Source organism: Lonchura striata, chromosome 3, assembly GCF_046129695.1.
Source record: "Lonchura striata isolate bLonStr1 chromosome 3, bLonStr1.mat, whole genome shotgun sequence".
NCBI lineage: Eukaryota > Metazoa > Chordata > Aves > Passeriformes > Estrildidae > Lonchura > Lonchura striata.
The window spans coordinates 6,660,083-6,685,191 of NC_134605.1; the positions used below are offsets into that span (position 1 = coordinate 6,660,083).

Sequence of the window (25,109 nt, forward strand, 5' to 3'; positions counted from 1 at the left end):
ACAATGTATAGCAAAATAAAATGTTCAAACTGGAGTATCCATCCATTCTCATTTCTTAGATTTTTAGAAACAGGATGGCTGTGGTTAGCAAGAAATGATGGTAACCTACTGAATAAAGTAGTACTTTGCCCACTCAGAGCCTTGGTTTTGACATTCTCAGAAGTGGAAGGTATTTCCTTTCTGTTTCACCAGTAGAAGATCAACTAATAGATTTTAGCCTATCACATCAGTTGATTTTGATTTGTAAATGGCAAGCATATTAAGCCTTTAATTATTTGAAAAGTCAATCCATATGTCAGATAGTTTTAGTAAGGAACTTGTTTTGCACTTATTCTGACTTATTGCTGAGATTGACAACTTTTGTTGTGTTTTATAAACTGTATTAAAGAGCTGATGTTAGATGTATGAAGTATGATGATATGTTAATTTGCTTTGCTTTCAAGTGTGGGAGGGAAATATGTCATAGTAAGGAAATCCTATTGTTTTGCAGTCTTTGAGTATGTAAATGTTTTATAATAATATGTTACAGTTTCATAATGTCTGTGTGTTTTACAAACTTATTAGACAGTACCAGTCTCATAAGACACATATATTTACATCTATGATTAGGATATTCAGAACCAAGTACTATTTATAGAATTTATATGGCCCCTGCTGATGCAGACCCCTGAATGGAGCTCAGTAATATGGCATAACAGAAAAGAAAGAGACTCTGCAACGGAAATACTAATAAAAGGTTAGATGGCCAAGTTTTCTTGTAAATAGGGCCCCACAGTGAACAAAAGTAGAACTGGGGCGTAGGGTCATGTCTGAAATATAGCACCTTAAGCAGCATTGATTCTGGTGATAAGAAAACCCTGGCAGGTGTCTCTGTTGCATTAATAAAAGACATTCTTCAAGATGACAGAGTGGATGAAAGCATATTTAACTCTTGCATAGGATATTACTTTGTTCTAGACCCAAAGAAAATACTGCTGCCACTTGAGTCAATGCCATTTATTGTATCATTCAGTCAATCTCTACCAGTGTCTCTTTGAAATACTGACCCGTTTTAATTAGATATTATAATCTACTCATAACCAACTGAATTGTGGCTGAGGCATTTTTCTTAGCATTTACACATATAATCATGGGAAAGATGTTGAATAGGGAAAAGTGATTATTATGTAGATTTAGAAATAGAGGATATTTTCCTATGTGAAGGGTGTTTAATTGTTGTATAATGTAGAATCCAGTTATTTAGGAGACTGCTGCTTTTCCTATGGTGCGTTACAAGAGTGAAAGACATAGTTGTGGTGGTCATTGCCTTTGAAAACTCTTTTTTCCCCTACAGCTGTTCATCAGGGCCCATGCTTGAGCTTCAAATTATGCTGCAAGCCTATTCTTCTTACTCAACAAACTTGATTTTGTTTTTTTAAATTACTTTGATGTGTTCCACCAGGCAAAATTTCAAAATGAATTTAAAGCTGCATATATTAAGATTCTATTTTTTTAGATATCCACTCATAGCAAAATTTAAAATTTCATACTTTCATGGTTATATTTATTCCATATTTATGAGAAGATTAACTGTGGAATTTTTATGTAAGTGGTTTATAGTAAACCATATTAGTATTTTGTTCTTTTCACTTGTCTTATTCACTATTTATTTCTGCCTCTCTGCTTGATATTGAGCTATGTGTGCAAGAAGTTATGTTCCTGAAAGAAACCTATATGAAGAGTGGTCAAAAGAATGTAATTCTTTCTGCAGTAAATTTCAACATAAAAATTTATTATCAAGCTGTAATAAGGTATTTATAACTTTATTGCCCTACTTCCTAGGAAGCAGTGATGATTTACTTTTTTTCTGTTATCAAATAGACTGCAATAAGCTTTGGTATTTCCCTTTCTTTTAGGCATTTCCCTTTTTAAATTAAGTATTCATTTTTATGTGCATATTTTGTGAAATAATGTTGATTTTAGCTGTGAAATACTACTATAGTACTGTAGCACTTATTTAAAGCTTTGCCTTGGTCTTTTGCATTTGATTATTTTAAAATAAAAGATTCTACTTCAGTTGCTTGAAGAAGGTTTATATCCATCATTTACATTGGTGTCTGTAGGTAATTTTTAAAATGTGTTTATGTATAAAGTTTAATGATTCTGACTCATCTGAAGACAAGTACTGTGAAAACCTGTTTTAAAAAATAGCTACGTTTTGTGTAAAATGTGTGCTTGAAAGGATGTGGCAGTTTCTAGGTGTGATCTTACGAGTCCTTTACTGCTGTATTGGATGAGTCGTGAGCTGTTACCTTTTCACAAAGTAGGTTATTTCATTCCAGGTTCTGATGGAAAATACAGTTCTTCACTGCAAAGCATCTTACTACTCAAAGTTTATCTCTCAAGTAAAAGGCTGAAGTTCTCATGGGGCAGTTTGAGAGAGCTGCTGCTGTGGAGCAGCACTTGCAACATGGAACAGCAGATTTTCTGTGCTGGTTAAAAAAGACTTGGCTGTCTCCAGGGTTGCATTCTCCTGCATTTGTTTCTAAATCATGAAAAAACAAAGGCGTAATGTCTGGTAAAAGGTCAAAGTGTAGGACATACATTTGGCAATGGTTTTATAAATAATCTCCACAATGTTTGGCATTCTTTTTACACCAGTTTTAAACAAGGTGCTTGAAATTGTTCAGAATAAAAAAAGTTTGTGTTTGTCAGTTTCAAGTGCTATGAGGAAAGATTGGATTTTAAAAAGTAAAGGTAGCACCAGATAATTGCAGTAGCTTGGACTCTTATTTAAAAGACTTACATACATTTTCCTGAGATTATTTTCAGCTTAAATACTGCACAATATGTCTTTGCTGGTATTTTTAGATGGGGACAGAGTGAGTAACTTCCTCTTGTGTGGCCTTGAAGAAGGTAAATGCAGTGTTTATCACTATTATAATTTAATAAAAGTGAGAAGAAACTATTTGATACAACTTTCTTTTCTGTGTAAAGAGAGCATCACATGATGTAGTACCAGTAGTGTGCCAAATGCTGTTGGAAAGGTGTACCTTAACAAGGTGTTTAAATGTGGTTTTGCTATATATATGTTGGGAATTCATTCAATGTTTCTTGAAAATGGGCTTGTGTTAGTGTAGATCTATGCCCAGGTCTTCCTGTTGTAACAGTTGTCTGTTATATCTTTGCACTGTGCATCACTACAGGAGAAAAAATTCCTAAGACTTTATTTTTTGTTATAAAGACAGCTAAAATCTAATGATTTAGATTAACTGGATCAATTTCTTCACTTCCAAATCCTTGCATTTGTTGAATATGAACTGAACAGATCTCTGGCATGCTGTGTGTCTTGGATGCATGTTGCATTTCACCAGAATCTGAAAACAGCTCGCTTTTCTTTTTTTCCCAACTCATTACTAAAGAAGAACGATGATGTGGATGATATACTTTCCTGGATAGGTGGTCAGTAAATTCCTCCAGTCTTACACATACAATTATTCCTTGTATGCATGATTCTCTCATATGCATGCATGTATACATGGCATAACATTAAAAAGCTAAGGTACACTTGTGATGAAGCTGAAGCAAAATATTATGAATTTTTGTTTTAGCTTTTCTGTTGCAGACATTGTCTGATGAGATTAGGGACTTTAAAAGCATAGGAGGTGATTAGAGGCTTTGTCCTGACAGACCAGTATGCAACAGATAATTCTCTAGCAGTGTGCGAAATAAGGATGAATTATGAAATGTAATAATTATTTTTAATCTGTTTCTCAATATACAATCTTAGGCATTTACCTGGCATTGTACTGCCAAGTGTAGACATTCTTTGAAGCAGCTCTTTTCTAACTGAAAGTGAGCCTCTCAAAAGAATACTTAGAGCTGTATGTGTGAACTAACAGAGTTCAGTTTGCTCTTGAAGTTGATGTCTTCATTGAAGATACTAAGTTCAGTCCATGAGATAAAAGTAAGCCTCCTAACTGATCCATAAAAAAGTAAAAGTCAATAAAAGGGAACATGCTTATTTTGTCTTTCCTGAGAGAAGGGAATTTTTGACTGAGGCAAACCACTCCACAGTGTAGGCCACAGGTTCTTTTCTCTGTAATCTGTTGTATATGACTGAAAGAATAAAATTAGACCACTGGGACTGAATATTTTTATTATTGTACAGTTAAAGAATTGCAATGATAAAACTAGTTTAATTAGGGCAAATTGCAGAATTTCATTATGGGAAAGAGACAAAAAAAAAAAAAAAAAAAAAAAAAAAAAAAAAAAAAGCCAAATATAAAGCCCTCTAAGCTTACATTGCCTAAAAAACCTGATCCCAGATTCCTGTGCATCACTGTATGCATCACTGAAATAATATCTTGAAACCAAAAATATGACCTATTAATAACTATTCTGTTTTGGATGGTCAGTTCTTTTTTCACTAGAAAAAGCTGATTAGATTGGCCCTGTTTATAGTTAGGGCTACCAATAACCTTTTAAAATGTCTCCCGGTTTATATTATTTATTTCTCTCTTTTTTACTCCTTCCTTTAGAATGTTGGTTTTAGTCTCCTCAGTAAAAGCTGATAGGTTTTTCATGCATTTCAACCATGGATTTTTTTTTTTTTTTTTTTTTGGGGGGTGGGGAGGAGGTGGATAATACATAGCTTCATGTTCTTCGTTAAGAATTCTTCTCTACTGAGAATTTTTTTAACTAATAAATGGTGATTATCTGTCCTGTTTTCCAGGCTGCCATAAGTGTTAGTCATAAGCCTTAACTTAAGCCCTATGAAAGTGATACGGTTTCAGTCCAACTGCAAACAGGCAATGAAGACATTTAGAAGAAATAATTTCCTCAGAGATTTCTAGTGGTGTAATGTCTTCTGTGTGCATGACTTCCATTGTTTTAGTTTTAACCTGTTGCACATAGGCAAAATTCAGTTTTATTAGATAGATGCAGAAAGGGTAAGAACTTAGAGGTATAGAAGAGGTACTAGAATTGGCATAAAGGTAGATCAAGGCATCTGTGGTGGGCTGGGGACTCAGACTTACAAGAACTTAGGGAAGACTGGATCCTTTTTTCACTGGGATCTAAAGGTGGCTGTGCTTATAAATAGTCTTGTCATTGCTGGAGGTCCTGTGTGGTTTTCTGTGCCTGTGAGGCTGATAAGAGGTGAGCCAAGCCTAGCTCCTACTGTGATACTGGGAGAAAACAAGAGCTGGACACTGAATGCAAGGACAGGCATTTGTAGGGAAGGAGTTTTTTGACTGTCGTCAAGAGAAATGTACATAGAACCCTTTTCTTTAGGTAGAGTTAGATGGGACCATGGGGAGAGTGATGCTTAATCTTATGCTTTATGGTGTCATCTTGAAAATAGTATTAGTACTGCTGAGGTGGCTGTGAACTGTGAGAATGAGAAGTTAGAGAAAAGGTGAGCTGAGGGGTTCTAGAGTAAGGCTTTTGGAGAAAATGTAACCTGCAGTGATGTGGGGCTTGCTTTCTGCAGGTGCAGTTCTGTGGGGTGGTCTGTTATAATTTTACCTGTGAATTTCCTTTGCCTTTTGATCTTTTTAGTCTACTACATATCTTTATTGTTGTAATTGATCTATTTATGCTAGAAATAGAAGAACTACGGATATTTTTATTCAGGTGTTATCTTTGTGGCTTTGTGCTGTTTCCAGTCTTGTAATATTTTATATTAATATACTTAATCTGAAGTTGCCCTTTTGAATATGTCTGGGATTGCAAACTATGGATTTATGTCCTAAATGTGGTGATTTTTGCTTAACCTAACTTTCATATCCAAGGAACTGAATTCATTGTACTATTAACATAAATTTCTCCTGAGAGTCTATAAATTAGGAAATCAATTCATATAGGCATCTGTAACCAAAAATATCTAAAACTCTGCAATTAGAAGAAAACTTGGAAAGGGAAATGCAGAAGACATAGGATCACTGGATCCCTCCTAATATCCATAGAATCATAGAATGGTTTGGGTTGGAAGGGACCTTGAAGATCATATAGTTCCAACTCCCACATCCTGGGCAGGGATGAGACCCATTTATTGTTTATTTAGTTTGTTAAAGGGAGAAAATATATAAACATGAACTATGATTTTAGTCCTTGAGGATTTTCCCTGATACCAATTCACTGCATTTTCCAATAAAATGAAATAAATTACTTAGAAAATGGATAGGGAGTCTACTATGGCTACTACAGCCAATATTGTGAGCAATGCTATGTGGCTTATTAAAGCTGATGTTTATAATAGCTCAGCTTTTGTGATGTGCTCTATGAGTATGCTTTTTCTGTGAACACTGAAAGGATATGAAACTCCAGGTGGTTGACTGTAATTTCATACTTGGTGAAGAATGGTTCTCTTTTAGGGTAATCTAAAAGTAAAAATGTTCCCTGTCTGATTTTATTTTTCTTTCTTCAGAAATGGAGTTCACTTTAGTGAACAGTAGAAATACAACACGAGACACATTATTAGGTTGTAGCTCATTGCAAAGTAATAGATAATTGAATGGCAGCTGTGAAAAGCTGAAACATGGTTTGAATCTGTCAGGAGGGGAGATGAAGTAAATCCAAAGGATGCATCTGCCACTCCCTCATACTCTTCACTAAAAATTTGCTTATGAGTTCCAAGAATTTGGGACAGCTGGTCTTACAATATAATGAAGGAGTGCCCTTTCCTTGCGTGAGCATGTGACAGTTTATGGTACTGCAAATTCACTAGTTTATTTTCCTAAACATACTATACTAGAGTGTATGTTATTAGTGTTGTTCCATCACAATTGTCTTTATTTCTGTTCAATTTTTGATCATTCACTCATTAAAATTTCCATTTTGTGTTTCTATTTCATTCTTTTGAGCCGTATGTGTGCCATGTGTAGTCTTTAAAAAGAATTACATGCAATTATGAGAGTATAAAAGATCTTGCTTACAAAGGAAATCAGTTTGATTATTAATATTTCTAAAGCATGTTTGTAAAATAAGTTTTGTTGAAAATTTTGTCAATGCTTAATTATTTTTATTAATTAGTATCATCATTAGCTCCCTGAGACCCAGTAATACTGATCTCCAACCCCAAACTGCAGAGATTTTATGAAGGGAAAGTTCTGAGATTGTTTCAGAGCTGTTCTTTCAAGCTCACTTGCAAGTACAGTAGATGTGGTACTTCACGTTTCTTTTTTGTGATAGCACCTTCCAACCTATCCTGCTATGGTGACTGGAAAAGAGCTGTTCTAAACCCAGCCTAACTAGGCTTACTGGGCTCCCCAGACAGGGAGTTTGGGGCTAAAAAAATACCAGAATAATGTGGAGTCTCCCTCCAGCAGAGGCACCTGTTTTGTTAAAGTCGTGCTTTGGCCACTGCAGAACTGCTGCCACAAGACTTGGGCAGCTGTGAAGGAGATTTGTAGTTTTAGAAGTCCCAGAGCTCTCTCCAACTGCAACATCTGCTTTGGCAATGCAGATGCAATCACTCATATTAAGAAAATATACATTTTCTGTTAATATACAATGCTGTATTTGTTTCACTAAGATAGGCATAAGATGCTTTTATGAAGTGTTTCTAGTGAAAGCAGGTTGCTGGCAGCTGAATTGATTTTAAATAGTTATTTGAACTTTACTTTTAAAAAATACAAATATTTCTATAGGTGTAGAAGGGAAGTGAGGGGTTGTTTTTTCTAGTATTTATGTTCTGCCTCACATCTCACTGCTCTCTAAAAGTTCCAGTTAGTGCAATGGACTTCTTACAGGAAAACATAAACATATGTAAAGGAAAATCAGCATTTACAGTAGATGAAGGTTTTATTGAGGACAAGTTGATGTATCTGGAGACACTTTGGAATTTCCCAAATGATAACTGGCTTGAAATGCTGTTGCAATTACAAAATATCACCTATACTATCAGGATTCAAAAACAACATCATAATCTTTATTGCAATGCCAGAAGTAGTCTTTATCTATATTTTAATTTTATACTAAGGTTGAAGAAACTGGATAGGGTACAAATGAGTTTTCTGAAAACAGTGGGTTTATCTAATGGGAAGTTTTTTGAATAATTACAGTTGACATTCTGATTTTAATATTTTAATTAAGAGATGCATTTAAGTAATGATTAAATGTAACTGTGTTTTAATTTCCCAAAAGCAATGGTGTGAGTCTTTTAAGAGCAAGTCCCTCTCCCTGTATTACAAATTAGTATTTGTAATACATATATCTTTATAAAGAAGGGAAACTGAAGGTGGAAGTTGGTTGACTAAACCATCTCTCCCATTTCAAATTTTGCTTGGTTGATGGAATTTTAGTTGGATCTGTTTGTTTTCAAGAGCAGCTGCTTAATACTCTAAATACTGTGTAGGAGCCTGTAAAGCTTTGCACAATGCTGCAGGGAGCTACCACCTGATACAGGGTTTGGTCACCAGTGTCAATGCTCTAAAATGTGATTTTCACCCTTTTTCTGCTTCCTGATATTGCAGGAAACCTGTTACCTGCTGTCCTTCCTTTTATTTACTTCTATCCTCCACACACTTTAATTATTCTTAATGCCTCTGTACATGGCATTCCCATCTGTTGTGAGTTCTGCAATTAAGTCTTAATTAAATGGGATTAAATGCTGTGTCTTCAAGGAACACTGGAGCAGATTTCCATCTACAAAAATTGGAGGAAATAAAAATCTGAAGGCATCGACAAAGGCTGTTCTACTAGATTTGAATATTGAGGTGCTTTTCTTAGCAAATGCCACAAAAGAGTTTTGGGTGGAATTTTGAGTTTTCTACCTCTTATTAGTAACAAACAATCTATTTGTCTTTGCCTCTGAACTGCATTTGACTCTTGCTGGCAAAACCTTCAGCCTCTGGAACTCTGATTGAACTGTGTCTCATCATTCCTAAAATAATATTCATTCTTAGTCTCTTGTATTATGGAAGTAACTTGACCTCCTTTTCCATAACAGTATCTTTATATGACACATGCAGGAACAGTTGAAAATATATCGGTAGGTATGGTGGGAGGGGTTGGGAATACAGCCAGTGGTCAGAACTGACTTTGTGATGTTGCTTATTATTTGTCTGAATGTTGGTTCTCCATTTGTATGTATGTGTTCTCCACTGAGTTATCTCTAACACAGTGTGAAGCTTTTTTGGCTTTTACACCAACAGTCTGGTGAACAAAAAACAGTTGTCTGTTTTCCAATGAAGTACTGATCCTCAAGAACAGCAAGTGTAGCAGCCTAAGCATCATGAAATTAAGGAAGCTTTTGCATCTCTGACTATTCAGGTTAGGCAGTGGCAGTATCAAGTTCCTGAATTTATAGAGGCTAAAATTCTTAGTCTAATTTTACTTTGCTATTGTACAGTAAAATCCACTGTTGATTTGTCTTCTGATAGTAAAGGCAATAAAGCTTCTATGTGATCTGTGAAGGAAGAATGACTAAATGCATTGCATACTTTTTAATCAGTAAATATGATAGTCATCATATAAATCTTACATGATTATTTGGGCTTACACCTGTACCACAAATCAAAAAAAGAAGAAATAAAAAGATTACTCATTTTCCTGTAGAGCTACTGGACTTCTGTTGGCAGTTCTGAATGTGTGCTATAGATTTATATCGTTCAAAACAAGAGATTTTAGGAGTGGCATAAAAAACAAGCCTCTGACTGGAATTTTGGGATATAAACTAGTGGTATTGGAGAGAGGTCTTGGTGGGTTTGGAGAGAGGTCTTGATGGGTTTGGTTTTTTTTTTTTGTTTTTGGGGTTTTTTTGTGGTTTGGTTTTGTCTTTGTTTTTTTCTTTTTAATTTTAAGTTTTTGGATCTAACCATCAATTTCCTTACTTTCATTATTAAGGTAATTAACACTTGTGCTTTTTTTCATTGTAACCCCTTCAGTTGTCACAGAACATAATTCTGGATAAGATCCTACCAGAGTCCAAATGACTTAAAACTGCTTCTCTTGGGAGTGCTTTCAAATGATGGTTTTAGAAAACTAGTTGATGAGAAGATGGTTTTGAAATCTAGGGTTATCAGAGTCTTTCATATCGTTGTGGTTTCAATTCTATAAAATATCAAACTGGGGGGGGGGGGGGGGTGGTTAGTTTAAACAAAATAGAAGTAGTATCAGTTCAACAAAATAGTCAATCACAAATACACTGGTATAGGAGGTAGGAGGAAACCTTGCTGTTAAACTCAAGTAGAACTGCATTCTTAGCCTTCTTAAAGGCTTTTAGGATACTCTGATCCATTTAGCAGAAAAATACATTGTACTATGCCAGTTGTTATAGACTGAGGCCTTATTCCGAGCAGCAAATTGATTAACTTTCCTGGTATTGCTATTATTATTGTTGTTGTTTTGTTTGGATAATATTTTTTATTTTCTTTTGTGACTGGTAAATAATTCTGAACACTTACAACTAAGCAGCTGGTGCTGACAGTGACTTTGAATAAGAATGGGTTTAGTTTATGTGTATTGTATTAACTGTGAAAGAAACCTTTTCCCAATAGTCACAGACAAGCTGTAAGGTGCATCAAATACTCAATGAAGGAATGTTCTATTTGTCTCCTACTTGGAATAATTACTTCATAAGAATGTAATGTATCTGAATTTGAGTTTAATCTGCTGTATCTGCTCAAGGAACTTAGCTAAAATCTGCTGTGAAAGGTAACAAGCTGTATTCAGCTGTAGTTGCTGCATATTCAGTCCTATCTAACAATTTCCAGCCATAAGTCTCAGCACAGCCCCTTTGAATAGGGCATTATGATTTTAGCTAATGAACTTAACAATATTCCTTGGTCCCAGAAACTTTTCAAAATGATGATTCTTTGATATTTTAGTGGGGAAACCATTGTGGGAGATCTTGTAGTGTAGCATTTATCATCTTGCAAAGACTAAGATGTATCACTGCTCTGAGCATCAGAGTATTAATTCATGCTTCAGTGTCTGTCTTATGTAAAATATTGATATTATTTAGTTTAATAAATGCAAACCAGTGTAATATTTTTCCATTAATAAAGAGGGAGATAGCACACCCATATATCATGCAATAGAGTCAGCTTAAGGTGTTAATTTTCAACACCAGGTATTGTTCTATATGTCAGTTCCCTGTAAAGAAAAGACAACAAATAAATCTTCAAAAGACTTAGTTACAAGTCATTCATTTTCAAGTGTTACTTTTGTGTAGACCACATTAAGGAAAAGGATCACATTTCCACAAAACAAAAGTGTTACATTTTGGAGAAGACAGAGGTCATGTTTCAGGGTCAGACATGTATCTAATTTTAAGAGGTTCTGTGTTAAGGAAATTCAAGCAGGAGATAATGTCCATAGTCAGGCCATTACTTGGGGCTTTCTGTTGAAATGAGGTCACTCATAGATTCCTACATGTACCAAAGTTTTGGTTTGCCTTAGGAGTTTTGTTCTTTTGCTGTTTATTTTAAAAAGAAACTGCCTTCTTTCAAATGCATATATATAATATTTCTGCTTGGTTGCTTAGCCTATTGGACTTATTGAAGTCTCTTGTGCAGCCCAGCCAGAGCAATTTGGGGGGAAAAAATGTTAATACTGTCACTTTCTATCATTTCTAAACCAATGAAATTAAAAATATCTCTAGTGCAGTATAATAATATAGGAAAAGCACTTAGTATTGCTTTTAGGGACATTTACTATTAAATAAAGCTTTTATTTTAATGTTTAAGAATATTATACTTTCCGTAAGTATTTCCAAATGGCCCATTGTGCTAAAAGAAAAGATTGTAGGGTATTTGCAGGATCAGAAATTTTTGTGTCTGTTGAAAAGCTAACAAAAGTGTAATTTTGATGGTATTTGAGAAATGTCTCAGACTGTGACCTGTGATACTTTGAAAGAAATTTTCATTAAATATTAAATGATGTTGCAGAGATATTTTAGAACTTGAAAAGGGTTTTTTATGGTTTTGTATGCTTCCTAGAATTGACCATATACCTGTTGTAAGCCACAGAAGTTATTTAGAATTAGCTAATAACGTCTGTATAGCTGTTAAATTCATCCACAGGCATTAAAACATCCTAACAGTGGGCACTCCAATTTTGCTGTCCTCACCTATTAAAAACGTCCATCTTGGAAAAGAATTATATAAATTATAAAATCCATTTCTGTTGTACTAGGTATCCAATATTTTGTATTCTTAAGTTGCTTTTACTCCCAGTGGGGCTGATGATGCTCACTTAGCCCTACCTAAATGAAATTTAAAAATAAACACTGCAACCATTAAATCAAAACATATTTCAGCTTTGGTCCTTGTGTCCAGCATGCTGTATGCCCTTTCACATTTGCATCATCAGCAGGTTTCACAAAGCATCATTTCTTTTCCATCATCAGTCTTTCAATAAAATGTGAAGTATTATTCCAGCTGAAGAAAACCAAGGCCAGTCATTCTTCCTGAATGAAGCAAGATGTGAACTAATCCCTTTTTGAAACTTGCTTTCCATTCAAGTCTGCACGTACCTGATAGTAGATAATTTGTATCTAAATTAAGTCTTTCTAGATTGCTTCTCATAATACTCTCACAAGATGTTGCAAAAACCTTTCAAAGGCAAAGAAAGGACAAGATAGATGTTTTTCTTCCTTTTGCTTTGAAAGGACAGTTACCTAATTTCTTTAGTGATACTGAAAAAATATAGTATATTCTTGCTGTATCAGTGTAGGCTGTTAACTGCATGTGGCTCTTAATTGTATCTGCCTTAGAGTCTAGCTGCATATAAGTGGTTTGCTTATGTTTTCCAGTATTTTTGTGGAAACTCCATTTAAGTTAATTGAGCTGTAGTTTCATAGTTGCTTCTTTTTGAGGAAGCTGCATGCAGGCACGAATTTGACTGTAGTAAATGTAGCTCACTGCATATAAACAGTCTGAAGTTAGTGCATATGGTTTCCATAACTTGCAAGTGGAAAGAGGAAAAGAGACTCTAGAGCCAGGACCTGAGAGAAATGGCTCTCTGAACAATTTTGAGTATGTGAGTGAGAATTAAGATTGTTCCATTTGCCCTGCTGCCTCTTGTGCAGTGGGAGAGATAGAGCTGCAGGAGTTAGGATGTTTCTGACAAGGTAGGATCAGAATTTTGGACAATTTTCTGGCCTATCTATCTTACTGCTTTTGGCTGTGTGTATAGCCCCATAAATGTGGGGTTTGCTTCAATATATTGTCAGTGGTATGTATTAGAGCTCTACCAGTGATCTATGTTTAGTCAAGTTATTTTACCTTTGTCTACCCTTCTTGTCATTCACTGTTTTTCCTAGAGTTGACCAGTATGGCTTTGATTTTTAGGTGGCTTGCAACAATTGTGCTGGGGCTATGAACAGTTCTCAGTAATGTTAGGCTGCTGAGAAGATTCAGGGTTATCAAGATCCCTAGAAACATAAAGCAATGAACTAATAAGGGCTTCCTGTGTTTTTGCTCCTGGTATTCATCATATGCCCAGCAGCCCACAGCAGAGAGACCAATCCTGCCTGTAAAACAATGTATGTCCCTGTTCCTTCTTTTGCAGCTGAGATTTTGAGATTTTGTCTGTGAATTTTGGTCTATGACTATCAAAGCTATCAACTAAAAAGTTGATCTTCTCTGGCTTAAGCACTAAACAGTTTTCCAGTTACTTTTCTATTAATGAAATGCTCACTTAACACCATGAGGCCTGGCTGCTGTTCCAGTGCTCCAGATAAACAGGAGAGTCACAGACCAAAAAGATAACATGCTCAGTTGTTATAGCCTCAGGTAGCTGATTCTGAAACTTACCCTCTTATAGGCTACTGTGAGACTTTTCCACAAGGGAAAGCGTTAATGTTATAATAGGTAAAAAATTAATAAATGCTGGTGGCTTAAAATTAAGATTGATCCCAGTTATATGGTGGCAGAGACAGGGAGCAGGTAACCATGTTACTGTGACATGCAGAGTTGTGACTTGCAAAATTTGTGTACAAGTGGAGAACTTGATGGCTTTTACTGACTAATAGAAAGCATTCTGATTGCACATTCAAACCAGAGCATTTTGCATGTATGTTTTCTTTATAAAATGGGAGAGAGTTGGCAGAAATCCTAACATTTTTTATGCTATTGAGAGAACTACTGATCAAAAGAGAATGGGCCTCCTGCATCTTTTTTTCTTTCTCAGAATCATAAAGATGAGTATTTCTAGTAGTCACAATATCTTTGCTATTAGTCATTTGTATCCTGTAGAATAATGTTTGTGTTTGCTACTATCTGTAACTGCTTAGCACATTATTTCTTCTCTTATCTTCATTTTTAGCTGTACATCCTTGACCCCTGGACCCAGCTGTGATCGTTTTAAACTACATATCCCTTATGCAGGAGAAACACTCAAATGTAAGTTAAAAAAATCTTGCAGTTGCATCTTGGCTTTTCTTTCAGTGTTCCATGTCTTGCTAATTTTCCAGTGTGCCTGTCTAACTTTATGAGTTTTGAGATACATGAGTTTGTTGTTTTCTCTTAAAGCTTCAGTTCCAAGAACACACAACTATTAGGAACATGCAATACTTAAGTTTAAAGGCTTCTGTGAGACTACAGTTTTTAAAAGTAAGTTCTAAAAGCCAAAAGTCACAACCTGGTATTTCTAATAAAATGTTATGACTAAGACAATCTCATCACCATTTTTAGATTAATTTATAAGTTGTATATGTTTTGTGTTGCTTCTTTCTGTCTCTTTTAGGAATAATTCTTTATTAAGTTCCAATAAAAAATGTTAGTCTGCTATTATATTAGGTATCTTTAAACAATGACTGGTATAATTAACCAGATTAGAGAAATGTGAATTTGATTTTTCTAATTTAGTGGTATTGTTAAATCATCTTTATGCTTAGAGAACCTGTAGACAGCTAGTTCATTTTCCCACTCTGTGTGCTCTGTTGGTCTTAGTTTGTGTTTTGTTTCAAAGGTATAAAATAAAATTTACTTTTGTATATTTTTAAAAGGTAGCATTTTCTAAACACTTGAACTCCTGAGAAATGGTTATGTTGTTTTTATCTCTAACAACTGAAAAATGAGAGAGGATGAAGAATTTCAGGTACAGTAAAATTCAAGTCTTGGCATTCATAGTTTTAGGACAACTCTAGTAAAGCCACGCCCTAGAGTATTATGTCCAGTTCTGGTCTGTGTGTTACCAGAGCAACATGGACATATTGCAATGAGTACAGCAAAAGACTACAAAGATGATCAAGAACTGTAGGATTTGTTGTATGAGGAGAGGCCAAAATAGCTGGGGCTTCTTAAGAGAAGAAGGCTCAGGGCAATTCTCACCAATGTTTATAAATACCTGATGAGGATAAATGAAGCAGCTGGCTCTTCTCAGTGGTGGTCACTTAAGGGAAATTGTCACAAATTGAAATGTAGAAAATTCCATTCAAACACAATAAAAACTATTTTGCAAGGGTGGTCAAAAAGTAGAACAGATTGTGCTCAGAGTGTATACAGTTTGTGTATCTCCATCCTTGGGGCTGTTCAGAACCCAGCTGGACATGACCCATAGCAATCTCTCCTGTTTGCCCTGCTCTGAGCTGAGGGCTTAGACTAGACAGTCTCCAGTGGTGCTGTCCAGCCCCAGCTGTCCTGTGAGTCTGTGAAAGTGTGCTGTCTGGAGGAGCAGGTACTTGGTGTGAACAGAAATGGTAAGCATTTGAAACACTGCTTTGATAGTATCCATTTAGGTGCACCATACACATGCTGTAGCTCTCCAAGACACTTTACATATTAAGAATTTGATTGTATTCCTTCTGCAGTTTTTTCTTTGGTTGTTTTTTTTACATTATGTCATGCACTGTAAGTCCTTCTTCTTTATGAACAGAAATCAACACAATTAAGGTCCTTCTATTCTAGAAGTTTGTTAAAGCTTCCATTTGGCACCTGTAAGGAAACTTGTCTTTCCCAGAAGTTGATGTGGAAGCTTAGTCAGGTGCTCAAGAGAGAAGCCAGACTCATATATCAGCCTACTACTGCTACTTTGACTTTTCTAAATATATGAAATTATGGCTCAAGAAGCTTACTAATTTTTTCTTCTCACACAGTAAAACTGGAAGGTAGTCATAGCTAGTAATTATTTTAAGACCAAAGAAGTGGTTCTGCATTTGTTCAGAAGTCTTGTGAGTAATGGCTGTATTGTATGAATCCAACTGCCCTCCCAGAAAGAACTTTTATTTTAAAAATTGTTAAAATATGTAGTAAACTCAACCTGTTAAGTCTTGATTTGTTCTGCAATGTGTAGTAGATTGTACTTGAGTCTTGTTTGATGACTATGATCAAGTCAAAATATGTTTGACTTGAATGACATGCTTTATAGAGTGATATCATGTTCTGTGGGACCGTCTTAGCTTATACAGGGATGTGTTTGTACATTCTGAGAGATATTAGTCTAATTCCAAGTAGAGGCTAAAGCTGTTCCTGATTCATAAAGGAAAATTGATGGACTAAAATGCCCATATGCAAGTGCACAGACATAAAGCGTATATTCGTGTATTAAATGACTGTACTCCAGTTAAAGTACCTAGAAATATGATTATGGAACATACATTAAATTTCAGTATCGAGAAATCTGGGTTTCTTTTCTCCAGTGTTCTTATATATTTTTTTATATCATATACACAATTAAACAAAAAAACCCTCAGAGCATGTCACATATTTTAACAAATACAACTGAAAATGGTGTAAACAAGTGTATCTTTTTCAGAGGTGTCTAATAATAGGTGTGAATTCAAATAATAATCCTCCACATTTCAGTGTTACATATTTGAAAATGCTGCGAATCATAAGTCTCACAGCATGTGGAATAAATAGTAATGTGAGCAGATTCAAGAAAGCTTTAATAATTTTGTGTTTAGATCTGTAACAATGGCAGGGGAAGACAGCCATAGTGTGCAAACAGAGATGTTTAGATACTTTGTTGTAGGCTGTTGCTAGATATGTTATCTTTCAAGGGCAGAATATTTCTGCAAAGGAAAATTGCGAAATCTGCCAGAATAAAAAGATTGGCTGAAAGTGTTCAGGATCTTCAGTGTCCGGGCTTCAGATGTGGTACCAAATACAGGCTGAAGTGTGTAGTTCCTTTGTGGTTTGTGTTACATCCTCTTTGCAACAGATTAGGTCTTTGTGTATCATCAATCATAACCGCTGCCACTGCACAGGCACCCTTGTAGCAATCCCAGTGTGTTGGAAACTGTTGCTGTGCAGCTTTAGGGAAGTGTAACTGCACAGTGCAATCCTGTTTTCCAAAATACCAGAAAGTTCACAGCTTCTCAAAAAAGGAGAAAGTGTACTTGTAGGCAAGGCTAACTACCTGTAGTGTAAAACAATTGTTTTGTAAACTTTGGTAAGAGCAAACATGTTGTGACTTAAGAATGGCTTGTTGTGTGTGTAATGGGGATTTTTTAAGATCACATTCACCTTACTTTTGTATGTATGCAGAGCTGCTGCAATGTTACACTGAAGAGTTACTCAGCTCCAGCCAGGACCTTGGAGGTACCCACAATTTTATACTGGAGAAAATACTATGCCAGTGTTCAGGATAAACTAGTTTGTTACACTGATTGTATTCCATCACGCTTCAAGTGATGCTTTCAGGGAGAAATTTCTATTTTATTTTCTTCTGTAAGGGAAGTATTTTTGTTTGTTTGCTTTCATGGTGGGAATATTCAAAAAACTTGAGCCTAGTCTTCCCTGACTGTCAGCTGAAATTCATCCAGTACTCAGTGTTGTCGCACTGAGCTCCATGGTTTTCTCGTATTTTAGTTTTTCAGAGTTCTTAATTGGAATTTTAATTTCATGAAGACTGTCTATAATACCCTGTAAGAGATTGAATCTGTGTTTCTAGAACAAAAGTTACTTTTTGTGGGATGCAGAAGTATCCTTTATTGCTAACTGGACTACAGTATCTGCTCAGAAAAGTTAGTATCCTTTCTGATGAAGTTTTTGTGTATTTTGAGGTGAAGTGTTCTGTAACTCTTGCAGATATTTCAGTCTTATTTTCAGAACTATAACTTTGTTATAAGCTGCAATAGTCTTTATAATTAAAACATGCCATTTGGAATCAAATGACAGTCTTTTTCCAGAAATCCTTGGAATATCTTGGGTTTGGTTTTTCTTTTTCACTCAAGCTTTCATTGCTGCTTGCTAGGGAATCTAGCTTTTTTTTTTTTTTTTTTTTGCTTTTGCTCTTCACATTTTCTTTTTCAGGCACTGATGCCTCCTTCCCTCTCTGACCTTGAGTGCTGTCATCTGGAATTTCACAGTGATTAAACAATGTGTTGCCCTTGCAATGCTACTGTTCTCTGTGGCCTCTTGAACTCTAGTATTTTCATCTTCTGTCTGATTTTCACTGTATTTATGTGAGTGGATTATAGCTCAGGGTTCTGCTGCCACCATTTTGGTTTCCTTGATGCTGAAGAACATTTCCTTTGTCTCATTTGAAGCTTAGTTTTTCATTTTTTTGCTTCTGATTTTTGTTTGTTAGGTTATTATTCTTTTTGGTTATGGGCCTTAAAGGAGAAAATCAGTCTTGATGCCTAACCAGTCTAAGAATATTGCCCATAATACGTGGTAAAAAGTTTAATCTGTTTTTATTCTTGTGATGGAACTCTTTCAGTAATTTCATCCAGTCTTCTTGTGGATTTCTATTTTAAGGAAGTAATTAAGAACAAACAAAAAGATAAATATAGAGAACAGCCTGACATCCTTATTGCCCCTTTAAAGGCCACTTTGCCAAGTAATTTACTAAACACTTGTTTATTGTGCCAATAAGCAATTGTAGAAATTATTTTTGAAGTTACTGTAAGATTTAAGATTCCCATAAGTATGTTGCTGCAATGCATGTGTTAATGTTTTTTGCACTATTAGGTTATTTTACACAGGCTGTATTTAGGTTGAGGCTCTTATGGGAAAGAACTTCCTGATTGCTGTAATTCAGATTATAGGTAGGTGTTATCCTTACCTATGTGATAAATGTCTTTGTTGGGTCATGCAACTTACCAAAGATTTTTCCAGGCAATATGTTTTCTGAAGTGTGCTTGAGTCTTGCTTTACATGGCAGGAGTAATAAATCTTTTTCTTTCAGTAACCTGTTTGTTATCTGATGAGTATACCTAATGAGAGTGTCAAGAGAGAGTCTAATGTTATATTTATTTCTTCTTTGAATACAAAGTTTACAACTGAATTTCCTCCTTTAAAATTATCACTTTCCTGTTACTTGGGTTTTTTGTTCGCTTTTTCTTATATTCTGGACTTCTCTTGAGCAAGTAAATTACAGAAGATTTTGCAGTTGTAAGTCCTAGTGTATTTCTTCATCAAGAGAAATTACCTTAGAAGTATCTATGTACAAGTATGGACTTAGAGAGACTTAAAAGATTTTAGGCCTCCACAGTGGTGTTGCCATAATGCCTTTCTGCCTTGCTCTTTCCTCCTTTTTTTACCTCTTTGGGCTGTGCATACTGGTGATGGTCTCAGGTCCATTTGCTTGAATCTATTTATCCTTTGCCTTCACCTTTCCTTTTCTAACCTACCCAGTGTCTCTGTTTAAATTTCTCCAGTGCTGCCTGGCTTTAATTTCTACCACTATCTTATCCCATCTTGAATTATCTGTTGTTCTCCTCTTTGTCCACTTCAATTGTAGTACTAAGATTTCGGAAAAAGCAGTTGTCCAGCTACAGAACCACAGGTTACTGAGATTGTCTTGGTGCCTTCTTGCTCAGCTTGGGATGCAGTTTACTTAATGATACTCTACTTTTACAGTTTTTCCCACTTTAGAAAATAACATACTTTCCATACAGCAACATTTGTCCGTTGAAATTAAAGAAAAAAATGACCCACACCTGCAACCCTTTGTCCAAGAATGAAAATAACATCCTGCAAATTCATCCTATATATTTCTTTGTTGTGTTGGAAAACTGGGAGTTGATTTACTAACCTAACTATAGGTGTCATAACTCTTGAGTTTCCCAAGAATACCTTGCTTGGCCTTTTCAGCTTGTGACCCACAGAGCACTGATCTCTCTGAAAACCATTTACCATAGCTGCTGTAAATGTGCCCTGAGGTATCTCAAATGAGACTAAACAACTTGGTTTAATCAGCTGCACCAAGTTCATGGAGACTTGGTCTTTCACTGCCTTGCATGTGGTGGGGTAACTAGACTTTCTTCTGGAGTGTCACAGAGGTGCTGAGAAGTTGGTTTCTTTCTAATGCAATCAATTTTTTTTTTTCTAATTGTCCATCTATTATAAGATAATTTTGAGTCTTTGAGTTTTCTGCTTTCCTTTTCTGGTATCATGATTTGCACATCACATCAGAAATCAAACTCAAAAACATCCTTTATTTGCGAGCAGAATAGCCTGTCAGAAGCAGTACCACAGCAAAGTAAAATTACTTACGTATCTTTTTTCAGTAGTGGTAGTTTTGTATTTAACAAGTTTTATTTTAATTTCAGGAACTAGCCTTTTTTGCCAACCAATTATAAAAGGCTTCTATAGGTATTATATTACTGTTTGTGACTTTTGACTAAAGCCTGCAGAGCAAATTCTTCAGTGTGGAATCCAGTGATAAGAATTCCAGGCAGGTCTGGATTTAGTTAATTTAAACCCTTTCATACTGCTAAATGCACTGACTTAGTATCTTGGTTGCAGGTTGTGTAACTGATTACTTTTGTATTTATAAAGACAATTAAAACTGGCTGGTTTAGGTAAGAATTTGTTTATAGAAGAGGCTGATCAGTGGTTCTTGTCTTCAGTTTGCATGGCTACTAGAAGAGACAGGTTGAATTTTGAATTGATGAATAATATAATTCTACTGGTTTTTCCTTTTTAATACTCAACAAGAGCACTTTCTGTATTTTCCCAGAACTGATTCTGCACATAGTTTGGTTTCTTGCTTCAGCAATTGTCTTAATATCTGTGAATGCATTTTGTGATCAAGTAGCATTTGCATTTCTTAAAAGCCAAATGGGTTGATCTCTTTTATAGCAAATTCCATTCAATTGATCTTATTCTAGGTTGCTGTGGCCACACATGTTTATTCTACATCCTTAGTGCTGACTTAGAAATTCTTGGTGTCAGAAGAAACTGAAGCATATAGATATGTTTTCAGAAGTAGAGTTTGGGAAGTTAACTGATGGGCTCCTTCCTAGTTTTGCTGCTGTTGGTTAAACAGGGATGTTAATGCAGTGGCACTCCTAGCATAACATTTTTCAGTACTACAAATTTATAGTATGGTTTAAAAAAGAATAAAAATACCCCAAAAATGAAGTTACTGGGAGAGAAGAACTGGATAGGCCAGTGGAAGGCAATTGTAGGGATTTTAGAAATTTCTCCTTTTCTTGCTGAGACATACCTGTCTTACTTGTAGTCAGTTCTTATTCCTCTGTTAGATTGCTTATGCATTTTGATAGATGAGAAAAGAGCAGACCATGTGGGTTTTAAAAGAAATTACAGATTTAAGTATTAATATTTCTATCTTTTTGTCTGTGGGGAGCAAATTAACTTTTCTTTTGAAGTTCTGTGAAGTAAAACATTTCAACATTTAATGCTGTTTGCCTGAGGAGAAAGAAAGGAAAAGAAAGTAATATTTTTGGATAATTGGAAATGTAATTCCATCAAAGTAATTATTGGTTGGTATATCTCCAACAATGAGGAGTGTGAAGGTTTTTACTTGCCTTGCTCTTACACTGGAGTAGTCATGGTCAGTAGTACTGTGGAGAACCACACAGTTGGCCTTCCATCAAGGGAAAAAGGACAAACAGAGTTGAAGCATATGCAAAACTATAAACTTGTGCTGGAGATGCAAGAAAAGGGTATTTGTGTCATTTGGGTGAGAAGAGCAGAGAATGCAGGACTATATTGATTTTTTCATTGTTTTTTTCCTCCAAGGTTAGAATGGTAAATGTTCACAAACTCTAAGCACAGTAATTTTGCAAATGACTTTATTGGTTAATTATTTACCCCAGTTATATTTGAAGAGGGTAAGACAGAGATAATACCATGTAAACATTAAATGCAGTACTTGTTATAAAAATGGCTATTTCTAGTAGGTCAAGACAAACTGTTAACTTGTGATTCAAAACATTTAGCACCTTATATTTTGTGAGCTTACTGCAGAGGCTAGTGTTAATATTTACGTGAAGTAAAAGCAGATTTGCGTTGGCTGTTGTGATTGTTTAAATACCTTTTATTTGAGTGTAATGAAGCATGTTTTATTTATGTGTCATAACCCTGCCAAGCAAGCTGATAACTGCAGTTTTAGTTTCTCTGGGTTTTGATATTTAGCAACAAAACTCAGCTTTAGGATGGATCCTCTTACTCTGTAGTCCGATTTGTTACTGTGTGTTTTTGCTGCTGTAACTGGAAAATAGCTCATGCAAATGCCTTCATTGGTGCCTCAGCCTTTTAGGGTCAGAGGTGTTACCTTTTCTGTTCTAGTATGTAAATTAAGCAAGACATAGGTGAGACTGTATGGAAGGGAAGAGCACAGAACAGGAAAGTTGGAGGGACTAGGGGTGATGTGTATTGATGTCTGATATGGTTAAAAAAAAGATTACTTTTTCTTTTGTTTTGGGAACTAGCTGAACGTCTTTGGATTCATGGCAGAAATGAGATTTAATAGAATAAGATTTGACTAAGGGAATTACTTTTTTCATTTTTAAATATGTTAAAAATTTGTCCTAAGGTCAAATCTTTAATAGTAAGATGATTTCTTTAACTTCCAGAATGAAAGCCACTGATGATAGAAAATCACTGCTCTTTTCTAACTGTTAACATGGAAGTGGAAACAACATTTTGTTCTGTACTTCTTTGTCTCTATTAAATTGTCAGCTGGCCTGTATGAGGTTTGATTGTAGCAGAATAAATTAAGGTTTACATTTGGCTAAAAACCTATGGTACTGTAGGAAGGAGGGCATAAATGGTACATTTCTGTTCAGTCAGAACATAAGAGCAATGGCATAATTTTTTGTTTCTGTAGGGTTGTAAAACATTTTGAGTATGGTCTCAGAAATAGTGTTTGTGAGTGTATAATTAACAGGCACTGAACTACTAGTTTTAATTCTTCTGAAGCCTGGAAAACTTATTTAGCTATATAAAATGTGGCCTTTTGGAAATTGAATACACTATAGGGAAAATAATCTTGATATACACATTGGCATTAATATTGATATATTTGGTCTCAAAGTGACTTTTATTGAAAAGACTTGGGAATTTGGATTTGAGGCATGTTTACCCTGTACAAGTAGAAGCAATTTTAGCAATTATAAATAATTATGAGTAACATAAAATCAAATATTACAGTGTAATTTTTACTCTGGATTCTGTCCCTTTTACCTGAATAGTTCCTTGGTATCAGTAGGTCATGAACACTTTTAAAATGCAAATATCTGCATAGCTGGTCCACTGTGGGTAAGGACTCATAATGCCACTGATACTTAGTGGAATAAGGAGTCTGACAGAAGGTCTAAAGAACAAATATGAGCATGTGAGACAGGTAATAAATTGGGTTTGTCCAGCTGCAATGTGATGTACCTGACCTCAGTGTGACCACGCATCACAGCTGAGTGGTCAGAAGAGGATACCATGTCCAAATGTCCTCAATCCCCCAGCATTAATCATTGCCTGGCATATGCAGCTGACCTGAACCCCAAATTGTTCAAGCCTACCACCTAGCATGTTAAACTCATAATGCCAGCTTTCATTTACTGCTATATTGAGCACTGCATATCATGGGGTTCTGGGAGCTGCTGTGAGTTCACTCTGCTAAAGGAAAGAGTTTGTGCCTACTTGAACCTCCAAGTGGCACCTACTGCCACATCTTTGCTGAGGTTCACCCCTTACTGGGCAGCTCGTAGAGGTGGAGCTGGTTTATTGCTGGTCTCACTACTCAAGCAGAGTCTTGAAGCTGCCTCGTGATGTAGGGTTCTGTAATAGTTTTTCGCTTCTCAAGTATGGAGGTGTAACATCAAAAATACGCTGTTATTTTGATCCTTCTTTTAGTCTAAGCAGCTTTTTTTAGTATGTGTGTAGTTGGAGAGCAGCTCTTATGTAGCTGAGCAGTAGATATATCTTATCTGCTTTGTTTCACCAGCTCTATTAAAGCAGGAATGCAGAGAATGAAAAGCATGCAGCTAGCACCTGCAGTATGAAAAATGTGTGCTAAATGAGTGACTTAGCATCACTTATGAGCATGGCAGAAGCACAGGTACAGTCCTTTTCTTTGGAGTAGCATTGAGCTGCCTAAGTCATGGGTCAAGCTTTATCATTGTACTGTTTTCTGAGTTATTTATAACTCATATTCATGCCCCTTTCGAAACTCAATCAAAGAATGTATTAAGGTGAATCTCCTTCAGTACATAACCTCAAGTTCACTGCTCTTTATGTAGAAATTGATGAGGTTGTTGAAAGGAGTTATGCATGACATTTTAATTGCAGTAAATATCAAGAAAAGGGTTGTGTCATGGTGGTGTAGGAACTACCCAAGCTAGTAAATATCAATTTTTTTGAATTCTTCAGTGCTGTATTACAGTTTAGGCTAATCTAGTAATTATTTTTCTTATTTAATGTAGATGCATTTCCTGTTGCAATTTTGTGCCTTTTCCTCCAGGACTGGTGCCCATTTCATTCTTTTAAATGAAATTCAAATTAAATGAAAGGTTTTATTTTTGTTTTGAGTGTGTTGGGAATTTTAACTGGCAGACCTCTGCTATTTTCTGCACCCCATACTTACACGTGCTCCTGATGGCTGTGAAAGGAAGGTGGGAGTGCGGACAGGAGAAACCCACACTGTGCTCTACTCGTCACATGCTCAGTGAATTTGTGATTTGGAGCCACACTGTAGAGAATTCCTACCCCAGACTGGCCAGTGGCTTCTTGCTCATGAGACTTCATCCCCTGCAATTAATCTTCATGGCATCCTTGCTTCCAGCTAAAGCCAAGAAAATTTACAGACTATCTGCACTTAAAACTGTCACGTTAAATGCCTGGAGGTGGTGACATCACTGAGCCAGAAATGTGGCTTTGCAAGATTTGTTCATCTAATGCTTTTCTCCAGTTCTGCATTCACAGTTTTTTAAGAAATGAAAAATTCTTGAACAGAATTGTTTATAAGGATTACCATGCTGGTTTTACTTT

General features: G+C 35.6%; 1 protein-coding gene across 3 annotated transcripts in view; it reads left to right on the forward strand.

The window, feature by feature from the left end:
- BABAM2 (BRISC and BRCA1 A complex member 2) overlaps positions 1-25,109 on the forward strand; it is a 159,314-nt gene that overhangs the window by 6,209 nt on the left and 127,996 nt on the right. For all 3 annotated transcript variants that reach the window (XM_021552247.2, XM_021552268.2, XM_021552258.2), the window contains exon 3: positions 14,254-14,330. In XM_021552247.2, coding sequence (XP_021407922.1) covers positions 14,254-14,330 — 77 coding nt within the window. The remainder of the gene's footprint in view (positions 1-14,253; positions 14,331-25,109) is intronic.